This window comes from Microcebus murinus, chromosome 1 (assembly GCF_040939455.1).
Source record: "Microcebus murinus isolate Inina chromosome 1, M.murinus_Inina_mat1.0, whole genome shotgun sequence".
In the NCBI taxonomy this organism is placed as follows: Eukaryota; Metazoa; Chordata; class Mammalia; order Primates; family Cheirogaleidae; genus Microcebus; species Microcebus murinus.
Window position 1 is genome coordinate 82,702,188 of NC_134104.1, and position 15,470 is coordinate 82,717,657.

The 15,470-nt window shown below is 36.6% G+C and overlaps 1 protein-coding gene across 9 annotated transcripts in view; it reads left to right on the top strand.

Moving 5' to 3' along the window:
* Positions 1-15,470, top strand: part of PEX5L (peroxisomal biogenesis factor 5 like) — a 215,719-nt gene that overhangs the window by 136,418 nt on the left and 63,831 nt on the right. For all 9 annotated transcript variants that reach the window (XM_012736993.2, XM_012736997.2, XM_012736996.2 and 6 more), the window contains 4 exons: positions 3,330-3,441; positions 9,433-9,627; positions 12,584-12,701; positions 13,615-13,711. In XM_012736993.2, coding sequence (XP_012592447.1) covers positions 3,330-3,441; positions 9,433-9,627; positions 12,584-12,701; positions 13,615-13,711 — 522 coding nt within the window. The remainder of the gene's footprint in view (positions 1-3,329; positions 3,442-9,432; positions 9,628-12,583; positions 12,702-13,614; positions 13,712-15,470) is intronic.

Here is a 15,470-nt window from a genome sequence, read left to right on the forward strand (position 1 = left end):
ATGTTTATGATGATATAGGCCCATTCCACACATGCATGCACAGTGCTGTGATTTAGGGATAAATTCTTAGTCCTTTTTTTTTTTTCCTTTTTGTTTTACAAAGGCATCTAATTGTATCTAAAGTAAAGAAAGAGTATAAGAGAGCCGGGCGCGGTGGCTCACGCCTGTAATCCTAGCTCTCTGGGAGGCTGAGGCGGGCGGATTGCTCGAGGTCGGGAGTTCGAAACCAGCCTGAGCAAGAGCGAGACCCCGTCTCTATTATAAATACAAATAAATTAATTGGCCAACTAATATATATAGAAAAAATTAGCCGGGCATGGTGGCGCATGCCTGTAGTCCCAGCTACTTGGGGAGGCTGAGGCAGGAGGATCGCTTGAGCCCAGGAGTTTGAGGTTGCTGTGAGCGAGGCTGACGCCATGGCACTCACTCTAGCCTGGACAACAAAGCGAGACTCTGTCTCAAAAAAAAAAAAAAAAAAAAAAAAAGAAAGAGTATAAGAGAACTTTTCATGGAATATACTTACCTATGTAATAATTGATATTTCTCAAAATCATGACTAAAAGGACTCAGCTGTTCTTAATTATCTGTCAGTGAAATTAGACTTTTCTTCAGAGAAATAGTAACCTTTCTTCAGAGATAGTTACGACAGCATACATATTTATACTTCTATTATTTTTGTCTTATTTAGAGACAGCATCTCACCCTATCACCCAGGCTAGAGTATAATGAAATGATCATAGTTCACTGCAGCCTTGAACTCCTGGGCTCAAGGGGTCCTCCTGCCTCAGCCTCCAGAGTAATTAGGACTACAGCCACACATGACCACACCGGGCTAATTTTTTTATGTTTTTGTAGAGATGGGTCTTGCTATGTTACTCAGGCTGGCCTCAAACTTCTGGCCTCAAGGAATCTTCTCGCCTTGGTCTCCCAGTGCTGGGATTACAGGCATGAGCCTCTGTGCATGGCTCATATTCATAAATTTAAAATCACAGTTGTATTGGTTCAGTTTAGTCTTTGTGCCTTATACACTTTATCTAATGAGTCAATAAGACCTAGAACCAGAGACCAGAAATCAAAATGCCCTGCTTAATAAATGTAAGGCTGTTACAGTAACTTCTGTGAGTATAGTGGGGTGCCATATTTGATGGTGACCTTCATCCTCCGTGCATGCTTAATAACACAGCAGAATTCAGATTCGATCTCACTTGACAGCCATGAGAAGGCCACAGTGTGGAGATGGGCATTGTTTGTGAAGTTAGGACCACATCACTATGGTGATATCACACTAGATTTGTTCATTACATTAAACACATATAGTTAAAAGAGCAGGTTCTACCAGGAAGTATACATTAATGTAAGGCTCCTTAAAAAACTGTCATATGCCCACAATTTGTACGTGAACTAACAATATAAATGAGATACAGATTCTGGGACACTAATCACATTTTCAGAGGAGCTCACAGAATCACTGATGTTTAGCCATTTCATCATTTTCTAGTATATTATATTCTAGACCAGTGCTTTCAATTACATTTCCAGATAATAAAATTGAGTTTTATGCCAGAAAATAGTACAAATCACTCCTGAACTCAAATAGACCATACCATTTACAAAAACTCAAATATATTTTATTCCAGAAACATGGGAGGCTCATAGTCCTGCAACATTTAAAAACACTTCAATAGAAATAGAAACGGTGGTACTCAAGAATGTTCAAATTCAGAAAATAAAATGCAAAGGTACTCAAAATTTCACTCATGGGTTAAAGTAGCATCCTAAAAAAAGATTAAAACCAAAAAAAATCAGACCTTGGATAATTTGATTCTCAGCAAAATCTGTGAGTTTTTACACATAGTTATACTAAAACTTGTAACAATGGAAGAAATGTCTATAACTGTAACTTGAACACTGAAAGAAGAGGAGCATTCTCAATGCTTATCCCTAACTAACGTCCACAAATATGTGTGAAAAATAAATTGCCAACTCTATGCCAAAATCTTTAACGGAGATAGGAGATTTATCCCTGTTTAAATGAGATTTATCCATGCTTAAATAGCATGAATATGTTAAAGTACCAAATGTGTCATTTGGCTTCCAGGTTCCAAATGACCACTAAATGCTTCCATATTGCTCTTTCAAAAATAATAGAATTACCTTTCTTCTCGTATTTACCATTGTTTAGGTCCTTTGCCATCTTTCATCATCTCTAAAGTATAATACCACTGACACTGTGCCAAAGAAACAATGAAGTAAGAGTGAGTAGAATAATATAAAATATTTTGATTTGGTGATATTCCAAAGCACTTGGTTTCTTATTCCATGTGTCTCTTAAAATACACCTTTACAAATAAGTACTTCAAAATCTAGAGATTGTGAGGAACATCTTTTTCCTGTGACAGGTAGAAAACTAGATGGCTATGACCATTTTAAGAAGAGCCAATATAAGAACCCCTGAAAAATGAAGACAGTTAGTTAGGGATTAACCACTTGTGTATCTTAAGTGTATTCTCTCCCTTAACCATCGAAACATAATTTGAGGATGTGTGAATTCAAAGAGGTATAGAATAAACTGAAAGTAAATGGTTGGCTGCCACTGATAATTAGAGATCCCCTAAAAATTTAACAGAAAGATTACTGAAATTAGAGAACAAGATAATGGGAAAACATACTGAATTTGCAGAAATCTGTTTTACATATAGATTTTTCACAAACACATCTACTGGATACCTGTACAGTTAATATAACAACATTTTCTAATCTCCCAAAATAATATTTGTTATGCACTACGAAAGCATTCCAAGGAACTGTAGGGGGTGTGTTTTAGGTGTCTGGAGCTTTTGAAGAGAGGGAGAAAAGGCAAGTGTTTATTCACGGACACTGATCCGTGTATTTGCACTTACCTCATAAACACTGACCAATCCTAACGAGAACGTGTCAGCTCCAAGTCTGAAGCCATCATTCCAGGTCTCAGGAGGAGCTTTTGTCCAAGTAAGGAGCGAGATTGGCCCTTAACAACTAGGATTCAATAAGTGTCATTTTCTACATATTAAAATTAGAGGATGATTCTAAAACTATTCCAGGAGGGGAGAAAGGCTTGAGCTTTAAAAATTGAAGTTGGCTGCATCAAAAATATGTTGACAGTGCTAAAAAGCTCATTCCCCACCCCTTGATATTTTTTTTCTTTCTTGCCCCCACCCCATTATTTACTTTATGTATGTATTTCTTTTTGGTAGGCTTGCTATTCTCATTTTGTTGCAAGGCTGCATTTTAATTCATCTGATTCTGCAGTTTAAGAGAACCCTGTGACACCTGTGTTCATTTGTTCCCAGCTGGTGAATGAGCAGCAAGAAAGCAGACCCCTCCTGAGTCCCTCCATCGACGACTTTCTCTGTGAAACCAAATCGGAGGCAATAGCAAGGCCTGTAACCTCCAATACAGCCGGTAATTCTGTCACTTTTAACTGTTCCTCAAATAAAGTTAATTTTAGCTATAAGAAAATGTATATTTTTCCATAATGTATTTTAAATGGGGAATAATATTTGCGACCAAGTGAAACTTTAGAACATATACTATTCAGCATAAACTAATAAATCACTTTATGTTGTCTGAGAAACCGCAATGTATATTACCCATTTTGTTGAATATAAGTGTACCACTATTAGCAATGAATCATTTTTCCATGTATATTTCTACACTTATATATTCACATTTCAAGTCACATCACATTAGGAAATCTTAAAAACAAAAGCATCAATTTCAGAGTAAGATTTTTCAAGTTCTGGTTGGTGGCCTAATCATTGCTGGAAATATTTTGTATTTTTGTCCTATAAAAGTCCAGTAAAATAAAAACGTGGCGTATTTTCAAGTGGATTTAAATGACAATTAAAATGTCCTACAGCCTTAGGATATTATAGGGCCAGTTTCATTTTCTGTCACTGCTCTCTCTTACAACAATTTATGTGAACATGCTTCTGGAATTAAACATTCTCAAATAGTAAGCCAGCATTTGCTCAGTGCCTGACACATACTGGAATAGACATCAATAAGTATTAATCCAATGAGCGAGTGCAGGAACCACTGACATAAATTACCTTGCCTAGCAGAGGCAGACTTTCTGCATTGATTTCATTTGGTCAACATTCACATTGAAAGGCATGTCGTTCAAATAAGAATGAAAAAATGATGTTCAGAATCAAAGAACAAAGGTTATGTTGGAAGTGCAGAGCGGAATTTAATGGGGAAAAAAAAGGTTAATCACATGCTGTCTTGTCAAATTCGTTTCATCTTGCCATTGTGGCCTCAGCTTGCTATTGGCTTGCATATTTTCACCATACTTCTAAGTGAAGAAAATCGCAGAAGAAAACTGTGATTTGTTTTCAAAATGCTAAAAATTACAAGAGTTAACTAACATGAAACAGAGGCTCCTTATGGGGGTGTATAGTCTACAGTGGCTGGGGTCAAACTCCATGAGTTCAAACCCCAGCTCTATATCGGTGGGCAAGTTTCTTAACTAAGACTCGGTGTCTTCATCTGTCTAACACAAAGATCTGTATCTCACAAGTCACTTGGGAAGATTAAATGAAGCAATCTGTGAAAGTGCTTAACACAATGTAAACTCTAACTGGTGTGACCATTTCTGTTAAATGTCAGATAAGAATAGTAAGTATTCCCAATACTTTTGTTTTCAGTTGCATTAGATTTTCTTACATCACACCAAAGCAATCATTTTCTAAATTCAACTATCACTTTGAGTAATCAAGAAAATAAAATGGTACTTGGTACATTCTAGGCAGGACATTAAATAAGCTCAGATAATATCCGATCAGATTCATCCTCCTGGTCTATGAAACTGGAGCTCACCCTTCCAAAACTGGGAAGCTACCGTAGAAAAACACAGAGAGCCTTGTGTCACTAATTGCAGGCAAATCCATGAGAATTGTAATGAGTTCTTTTTCACTCTCCATTTCTCACTGATGGGAAAACTAAGCCATTTAGGAAAGACCCACCCTGAGAGAGCAACACCTTGAGATTTGACTCAAAAGCTACTTTTCAACTTGAGTTTTCTAACATTTTATGTAGAGAGAGACTTGTGAAATATTGGAAGAAAAAAATCAAAATAATGTGTAATTTCTTGCAATTCCAATACCTACAACATTGCCCTCTGTATTAGTCCTAGGGCTGCTGTGACAAAGTATCACAAATTGAGTGGATTAAACAGCATACTATATTATCTTATAGTTCTGGAGGCTAGAAGGCCAAAATCAAGGTGTCAGCAAGGCTATCTGTGTTTCTTCTGATCATAGTGCTTCCAGAGGACCTGTTCCAGGCCCCTCTTCCTCTCCTAATTTCTGGTAGTTCCTTGGTTTTTAACAGCATAACTCTAATCTTCTCACAAGATTTTCTCTCAGTGTGTGTCTTCCTGTTTGCATGTCTGTCTCTGTATCCACATTTCTCCTGTTTTTAGGGACACCACCCATGTATGAGTAGGGGCCCACCCTACTCTTTAATTATACAACCTCAACTTTAATTATATCTCCAATGACTCTGTTTCCAAGAAAGGTCACATTCAGTGGTGCTGGGTGTTGGAACTTAACAAAAACATTTTGACAGTCACAGTTCTGTCCATAACACTCTCCAAAATAGGGGATCAGGGAAAAACAGTATTCTGAGACTGCAGACTTTTTTCCTCGACCTCAGTGTTCAGTGCATCTGGTTCACACTGACTTTCATCCTGAAGGAAGACTCCTTTTTGATAATGTGTTTTTAAATCTTAAAAGTATATTTCAAGGCAGAAACATTATATTTTTTTTAATTCCCAAGGAATAGTTTTCTTATATAAATCAATACAAAGTAAACCATATAGTAAATATTTATGTTTTCCAAATAGCAGTCAAATGATGGGGTTTTCTCTCTACAAACCCTAAAGGAACATATCTTTTGCCTCATAGAAGTTCTAAATTATAGTTTTTTCTTCAGTATTTTAACTGTCTTATTTTAGTTTCTGCTTGATTCTACATTAGGTTAACTTTTTATTATACAATGATGATAATAACTTCAAGCTGATAAAATAAGGAACTTTTTCATTTTTTTCCATTAATATCCTTAAATTCTCTTTAATTCACCTGCAATCCAGGTAAACAGCTAATCCCTTGGCCCTCTCAAACTGAATCCCTAGATGATAGGTAAGCTGAAATAATTGCTAATATGACAAATAAATACATACACAAAGATTCATATAGCAAATGCTCTAAAAGGAACTAGACAATAGATATTTTTAAGATAGTGACTAAAGTATAGCACAAGTAATACTATAAATTTTACAACAACAACTTATTGCTCTGAAATCTCCCAACAAATCTAATATATGTCAAAGTACAGAACAAACTCTTTTCTAAAAATCAAGAAAAATAGGACATCATTATTTATATTTATTGAGCTATACAATCTAAAAGCATTTTATCCATAAACTTGAGCCATTGGGTGAACAGTTACTATAAAAGAAGCATTTTTCATGGTTTAAAAAATTTCATCTCACTCCTTCATATGGGACCTGTATAATTATTAATATATGTAAGGGCCTATATTTCCTACACGTAAGGAAAGAGCTACCCTTAACAAAAGTTCATAATCTGCCATAGCTGTCTGGTAAAATATTCTAACTGCAAAATTACTGTAACATTTACAAACTACATTTTTATGAAGTTCAAGTGGCCATGAATCTAATGGTATTCCTCTTGAGAGTGCTTCAAAATTTGGTAAGTATGGTAGTTTTAATTACATATTCCAATATCTAAGAAAAAGTTGATTGAATTAGTTAAGTCTAGTTTATCTGTTTGACTTCAATGGAAAAATCATGCCTAACCCCATTATATTAGACAACTTCAGCTACATGTTTATAGCTGGGGTAGCTCACATGACAGAACAGAGATCTCATCAGCTCCTTTAGGCAAATTCGTTGGCCGTACCAGTCAGCGTTGCCCCATGGTTTGTCCTCTCTGGCTACTTCATATAGTGAAATTCATTAAAATCTGAGCCTCATTACACTGTGGTGCTGCTAACAGCATTGTGCTTACCACCAAAGTATCAAAACAGGACTTCCTGATTGGTCCTTTTTATTCTGACTACTCTAAGCAGACTGACCTCCCAAGGCCCAACACAGGAAGTGCCCAGGACACTTTGGAGGAGGAAGGACATTACTGAGCCTAGTCTGAATTTGCAATTCACTCTTTTAGCATTTTATTTATTCTGAATGGTGAGAAGCAGATATAGAATTAAATTAGTACTCACCAGTTATTATTCTGTAACAAATGTACTTCCTATATACAAGTAGATGATTCCTATATAATTTGCTTCTAAAAGCAGTGTAGGAGCAAGTGACTAATTCTTAATTGTTTGCACAATTAGTAAGAAGACATATATGGCATTCCATAGACTGTCATCAACTTTCTTCCTCCTATTATAAGGAAATCACATTGGGCCTAGATTCTATGCCAACATAACAGTGGTCTGGAAATTTCTATTTAAACATTCAATGAATATGAAGTGTGCGGCATTCTAGCCTATCTTGGCTGCCTGCCATGCTTAAATTTTAGACATTAAGCCAGGCGGCTTAGTTCTGAAAGATACTTCTTTTCCTCCACATTCAACACTGCCTAGTCACAAAATACTCCTCATAGCTCAGGGCATCTTAGCATTGAAAAGTTGTTTCCATCTCCTCAGGGAAACTCAGTTGAGATAAAATGACACTTCCAGGCCATTTTATGATAAATCTACTTCATAGGATCCTCTGTAGAACCAATATCTTTGTCTCACCCTCAGCTTTATCCCCAGTAGCATTTCCTCTTTCTGCCAGTGCATAAATCTGATTCTTGCTTCCAATAGAAAGAAACAGGGAAAATAGGAGGGATCAACTAAAAGAAAAGGAAAGGAAAACATCTCAAATTGGCCACCAAAGAATGCAAATAACATTTATTGAGTATCTATCATATGCTTGGCACTTTACACACATGAGATCATTTATCTTCATCTTATACCTAAAGGATGGATATTAATTCCCCATTTTTCTGATGAGGAAACTAAAATTAAGAGAGATCAAGAAACAAATTCCACAGCTAAGCAATGATAGAGCCAGATCTTTCCATTTCTCCAGCAGCATCCAAGCACTGTAATTTGGGATTGGAATCAGCAAACAAGATTATTAACAGTAAAGCTTGATGCACCATCCTCTAGATCCCATAGGAATGGTTAGCTCATGAAGATGGTGCGATACTAAGGAAATCATGATGGTACCTTCAATTGAGCTGTGACCCTGCCTTGAAGTGCAAGGCAAAAGCAGATAGGAGAGTATCAAAACATCAACAAAAATTCCTTCCCCACCTGGAGGGAAAGCTGGGAGATTAAAGAAGAGATATGGTACAGTCGTTGTTATAGACTGTGCCATGGAGGGTTAAAACAAGGAGTTTCTCTGTCCTGCAGTAGCTTTCCTAAGCCAGCTTGGTGAAGAGATCCTAGGCCAGGAAGCCACCAAGGCTGCTCAGAAGCCAGGGTCCCTGGGTCCTCAACAATGAAGTAGCAGAGGCTGGTGGAGAGGTGGGCAGGAGGGATTTTCCCTAATTTGAATTTTCATTTCTCACAGTGAACTCTTCAAACACTGGTTACTTGCACTGTAAAAGAAAGGAGAATTGAAGGTTATAAAACTTGCTTTTTAAATTCCCATTTGCCTAGTTTGCATTTGAACAAATTGTTATTTCTGCCTTCATTAGAGTATTTAATACAACCTACTAGGAAGTAAAAGTGTAACAGTTTTATAGTTTGTTACATTGAAATTTAAATTTGCATATTAAACAGCAAAGGCATTAACATGTGTACCTATTCATAAACTATGAATTATAAAATACCTCTCTAATGTGAGCCCAAACAGCATGCCATTTTCTGATTGAACTGCTTAATTAAATAAAAGATGATTAACAGCATTCCTTTATACTCCATACACTTTGTTGTTTAAAATTAAAATACAAAGACATTCAAAAACTGCACTAAATCTGAATATGATTGACCCTTCTCTGGAAAAGCTACAATCTAAAATAAACCTTTAGTATAAATAAAGCAAAACAATAAAGTAAATAGCACCTCAACTCAGATTCAGTTTTATCATTTTAATTTTATTCAAAACTGCTGCTTTATTCATCACTGCTGAAGCTGTTCTAAGTCCTGTCTTACTTAATGGTCCTATGCTTAATATAGGAGAACATGCAACAAACTTCCCAGTCTAACAAAAACTGCCTTTGCAAATCAATAGTAACCTAACTTAATTTAGTGCTTCTAATCTATCCTACAAACATGAAATCCTTCTGTACCCAACTAAAACCTATTTGTAAGAAATAATTTCAGAGCAATAAATCGTTTTATCTTAACCTCTTCCATTTCTGATAGTGTTGACCACTGGCTTAGATCTCCTCGACCTGAGTGAACCAGTCTCTCAAACCCAAACCAAAGGTAAGAAGTCAGAGCCCTCATCAAAAACTTCATCCCTCAAGAAAAAGGCCAATGGATCTGACCTCATCAGCACGGATGCTGAGCAGAGAGCCCAGCCTCTCAGAGGCCCGGAGACTTCATCCTTAGATTTAGGTAAGAAAATAAGTAGCTTGTGACGGCTGCTGCTCAACCTGTCCTGCTGGTGTTGATACAAGTTCCACAAGTGACATTAAAACAGTAAACAAAGGAGTAGAAAAGGTGAATCCCATGTAAGAAACTGGGCAGAACATAACTTCTTTTGTGCTAGAATTAAATAGTTGCTGAGGAGCTCAACTTTGCATACATGGTATTGATTCATTTGTTTATTTAATCCACCCACATGTATTGAGTTCTCCATAGCTGCCAGGCACCTGCCTAAGCACCTAAATTACAAATAAGAACAAAATGTGAATCTTGCTCTCTAAGAGCACTCAGTCTAAAGTGGGAGAGAGAAACACATGGGTGAACAATTCTAACATAAGGCTCAGGGACCACCAGATGAAATGGTAGCATGTAAGAGACATGTTTGGGGACACATCCAATACAGTAATAACAGGTACTGTTTTTTGGTTGGTGGTTTACAATGTCCAGGGACTGTGCTACATGATTTACATATGTTATCTTATTAAATCATCACAACCCTTTGAAATACATGAGGAACCAGGTTTTAAAATTTAAATAGCTTGCACAAGATCTCAGTTTGTAAGAAGGGCTGGAATTTGAGCCTAGCTCTAGTTAACTTCGAAGCCCATACGTTTATTTCCTATACTCCACATCCTCTGAGAAAGAACAGCTTAATCCTGAGCTCCTGGAACCAGACAAATGAAGCTCTCCTTTCTCGGGAAAAATAATGGTGGCAGGCATTTCAGAAAGCCAAGGGGAACAGGTATCTTCCCTTGCTGTGACTGACTGGAGTGTGTGTGTATATATACATATATGTATGTGTGCAAAAAGCTGTGTGAGAGAAGGTGGAAGAAGAGAAGGAGTGAAGGAGGAAGTCAAGGTGGAAACTATTGAGTTCATTTTGAACCTGTTATATTGAGGAAACTGTGGGACTTCTCCATAGGTATGTGCCATAGACTGTCACATATACAAGTCTAGAACTGGGGAAAGAGGACTGAATGGGTATCTGGAAGTCAGAAGCCTCTGAATGGATATTACAACCATGTGTGTAGAGGAGATCATCAAGGGACAGATCTTAAAGGGAAGAAAACCAACCCACTGTTCAAACCACCTGCATACACAGGATTTCCTCTCCCCTGCCATATCCCTCTTTGAGGTCAGGAGGAAAATTTTATAGCTATCACTACTATTTCCTCACCGTCCATGTGTTCTAGGGTTATTCAATTATTAAGTGAATAAGTGAAATGTATACATTTGTATAAGAATATATTACTTAATATATTACAATATAATGCAATAAACATGTAAATGAACATCTATTTCTCTGCTTCTGAGAAATGTCCTATGAAGAAGTTGTAGAAATATTTAGTTTAAAAGCATTTTGAAGAACAGTGTTCTTCACAAGCAGCGTTATTCATACTAGTCAAAAGGTGGGAACAACCCAAATACCCATCATCAAATGAATGAATAAAGAAAATGTGGTATATACATACAATGAACTGTTATTCGGCTTTAAAAAGGAATAAATTACTGACACATACTACAAAATGGATGAACTTTGAAGATATTATTCTAAGTGAAATAAGCCAGACGCAAAAGAAAGAATGCAGGTTGAGCATCCCTAACTTGAAAATCTGAAATCTGAAATCTGAAATCTGGAATCGTCCAAAATCTGAAAATTTGGGGGCACTGACACACCACCATTGAGTGGAAAATTGCACACCTGACATGTAATGGGTCACAGTCAAAACTTTGTTTCATGCACAAAATTATTAAAAATATTGCATAAAATTACCATCACAGTATGTGTGTAGAGTATATGTGAAACAAGTAAATTTCATGTTGAGACTTGGGTAGCATCCCAAAAATATTTCATTTTACATATGCAAATATTCCAAAATCCAAAAATATCCAAAATAAGACATACTTCTGGTTCAAGCATTTTGAATCGGGAATATTCAACCTATATTGTATGATTCCACTTACATGAGGTACTTAGGGCAGTCAAATTCGCAGAGACAGAAAGTAGAAGTTACCAGGGTTTGGGGGGAAGGGGAAGGGGGAATTAGCGTTTAGTGGGTAGAGAGTTTCAGTTTGGGATAAACAGTAGTGGTGGCTGCACAACAATGTAAATGTGCTAATGCTACTGATTATACCCTTAAAAATCATTAAAATAGTAAATTTTGTTATTTGCTAATATATTTTGCCACAATTTTTAAAAAGAACAGGAAAAAAAAGACCTTCAGAACTGCAAAGCCATCTTTTTATAAATGAAAAAAAAAACCCATGATTGTTTAAGTGGTTTGTTCATAGTCACTCACCGGTTAATGACAGGGAGTCACACCAGGTTCTTTACCTGTAAGCCACAGGGAGAAAATGGTTCTAGCATTCTCTTGGCTATTTTCATCACCTTCTTTCTTTCTATCCTCATTATAAATTCCTTCTGTGCTGTGCTGAAAAATTAAGTGGTCTATACAAAAGCTATAAAAAAAAAGTTCTGGTTTCTTCCTACCGCCTTTTAACATCTAAGCTCATCTCTTTAAACAGAATTTCTTTCTGGAAACATGCTAAAAGTACCCCAAAGCCTTAGGTAGAGGGTGATAGGGTAGCACTTTGTATGCACATCCTACACCAGATCCCATGCTCACACAAAGGATTCAGAATGCACATAGCTTTTGAAATAAAGTCAGGTGAAACAACGCGATTGCTTTAACTATAAAAGCAATTCAATTTATTTGATAGGTCTAATTTTTATTTAGCTGCGCATTCTAATTTTTATGCAACATTAAAAAAGTAAAGGTTGATCTTGGAGCTTGAGAGTATCAGCTGAGTAAAGTTTACTTTGATAAGACTTCAATCTTAATCTCTCCTCTCCTCTCCTCTCCTCTTCTCTCCTCATCTCTTGCACTCCCCTTGTCTCCCTTGCCCCTTCCTTTCTCCCTAATAGACATTCAAACACAACTGGAAAAATGGGATGATGTTAAGTTTCATGGAGATAGCAAGGGGCACCCAATGGCAGACAGAAAATCATGCTCATCTAGAACTGGATCAAAAGAGCTCTTATGGTAAGATATTTTGATACCAGAAAGTAGCCCATTTGTGTGTCAGTTTTATAAGTGTTTCTCTCATGTACTGAAATAAGAAGTCAAGTCAAATCTCAATACATATAACCACGTATAACTCCCTATATAACAATGCTAATTATTGTGGCCTCTACAAACTCTAAATTATTTCATCTGAATCATCCAAAATTAAGTCAATTCGATCAATGGATTTGGGGAGGTCCACAATTCCACATTTGTTGATAATTTTCTGAACGTGTAACTGTGCTGATCAGTCAAAATAGGTGCATATACATATCCATGGATGTGAGTAGATTCAATACCTTATATAAATGGTAGTTAAATAAAATTCTTCTGGTTCTACATGTAATGTTTTCTGGCTTTGTCAATCATCCAACATCAGATAATGAAGTAATTAAGAATAATCCATGGATGCCTATGAGAACATCTGGCCACCTGAGTTTTACCATGTTTTCAAAGCTTCTTAAGGGGCAGCATCCTATTTTAGGTTCCTGGTGCCCTCCCACATCTCCACTTACCATGACACTTCAAATTCTATACAAAGATGGCCTGAGACACTTTGTGAGCAGCCCCCCCCCAAAAAAAGCCATAATAGTTTTTCATAAAACAGAATTTTCTGTGACAAAATGATGTTGCATTTATTTACTTTTTGCCTGCAATTGAACTGAACTCTGAATCAAACAAAGATAATAATACCTAGCACATTATAACCACTCAAATTCTGAAAGTAGTCATTATAATAAAAATATGTAAAACTTACCTTTTCCATCAAAATTTTGATGAGAGCTTTGTTATCATGGCTTCCAACAATTGAAATTAACTAGGTTTCTTGGCTGAATGTCTAGTTGAATGTGTTGCTTGATGTATATTAATCGCCTTGATGCATTCCTTTTAGGTCCTCAGAGCACAGATCTCAACCAGAACTGAGTGGTGGCAAAAGTGCCCTCAACTCTGAGTCGGCTTCAGAGCTAGAGCTAGTGACTCCAGCACAGGTAACAAAACCAATGCTTCAATTAACCCATCTTTTCTAATAGACAATATATAGCATAAATATTTTATTTAAATTTTCACAGAAAGTCCGAAGTACATTTCAGTACATTGTATTTCATGTGCTTTCTTACTCAGTAGCTATCTCGATGCTTAAAATAACTGACTATAGACAGACATATTTGGCTAGAAAACGTATTAATGAATTCACTGTGTACTTAGCATTTTTGCCGTGTTCTACATTTTGTATTCTATTATTTTGCAATGCAAAATCTGTTCTACTCCTGTATTAGCACTATTCATGTAACAGAGCACAAAGAAGAAGAAATTACATCTTCAGTGTTCATTCACATCTATGCCCTGTGGAGTAGATCAGTACCCTGACTGCCACATGAAAATAAATGTTATGCCGAGGAATATATTCTTATAGCATTAGCAGTAGTGATGATGATAATCATAAGAACTACCATATGTAAGTACCCACTAAATATTAGGGACTTTACTATGTGCTTTTTATGTGTTCTATATAAAATAAACAATCCCATGAATTGTTATTAGCCTCCCCTCACTTTAAAGATACTCTTGGGTCTCAGTGAAGTTAAACACATCTTCCCAGCCAAAGAAGGCCAAGGCCAGTCTCCATCTTTTTATTATCTTGAACACTTTTCAATGCATCAGCTTTGATCTAAGATCACAAAGATCTCTTAAGAAGTGTGTGTCCATGTTCATGTGTTCTACACTCCAGTTGAGATGAGACTAAGTGTTTAAGGAAAATAAGTGTGATAAAGTGAGCAAGAGAAATTTTCTTGAGTTTATTAGATAAAATGTTGAAACTAAGAGGGGCAATATATTATCTGGGGGTGAGATAAAATGATAATTAAGATAATAGCAAATATTATTGAGTGCCATGATAAGGACTTCTAATATATATTAGCTCATATGATTCTGTCAAATGGCTGAATGAAGTAAGTTCAATTATTACCCCCATTTGATAGACAGGGAAACTAAAGCACAGTGAGATGAAGAAACTTGTCTATAGACCCACAACTAGTAAATGGCAAAGGGAAGGAGGACGCAGGGAGGAAATGGAAGACCTCTGGGAACCTTTCTAAGGCACCAATAGCACCCCTACCAACACCCCTCCTCCACAAGAGAGGACATTACTGCTCCCAGAACACAGCTGGAAAACAAGTCCACTAACTTCCTGAACAAATGGTCCTTAATGAATTGTAAATGAAGCATGAAAATGTATTTTCTTCCTTTGTGCTCATTCTATAATAAATGTGCCTTTTTAAAAGAAAATTTATAGCATTTATTAGAAAAACATTTCTTGATAAGTGCATTAGAGAGCTAGACTCAGCTAAGGTAATTGTTACTGTCCCGTAACCTGGAATCCTGGAAACAATTTGATGTAGCAATAAAACATTTGTTCCTCAAGTGGGGTGAGGCTTGGCACAGGTGGGCTGTTCCACACTGAGCGGGGGTAGAGGATCAGCTGGGTGCCTGGTTGCCATAGAGACCCAGGATGCGTTTATCTCATTATTCCAATGACTGCAACTCTCCTGCTGGTTGTCATATTCCACCCGACCACACTGTCCTTCCACTTTACCCACCAGCATGCATTACTTTAAGAAAACACAATGTGCTTTGGAAAATTTGTCTGACATTCCCTATATTATCTTCCAAAACACAGTTTAAAATGCACTATTAGAGTTTTCTGTCTAGAAAAATCTCAGTGAATCCTTTTAGAAGGTTATAAATTGT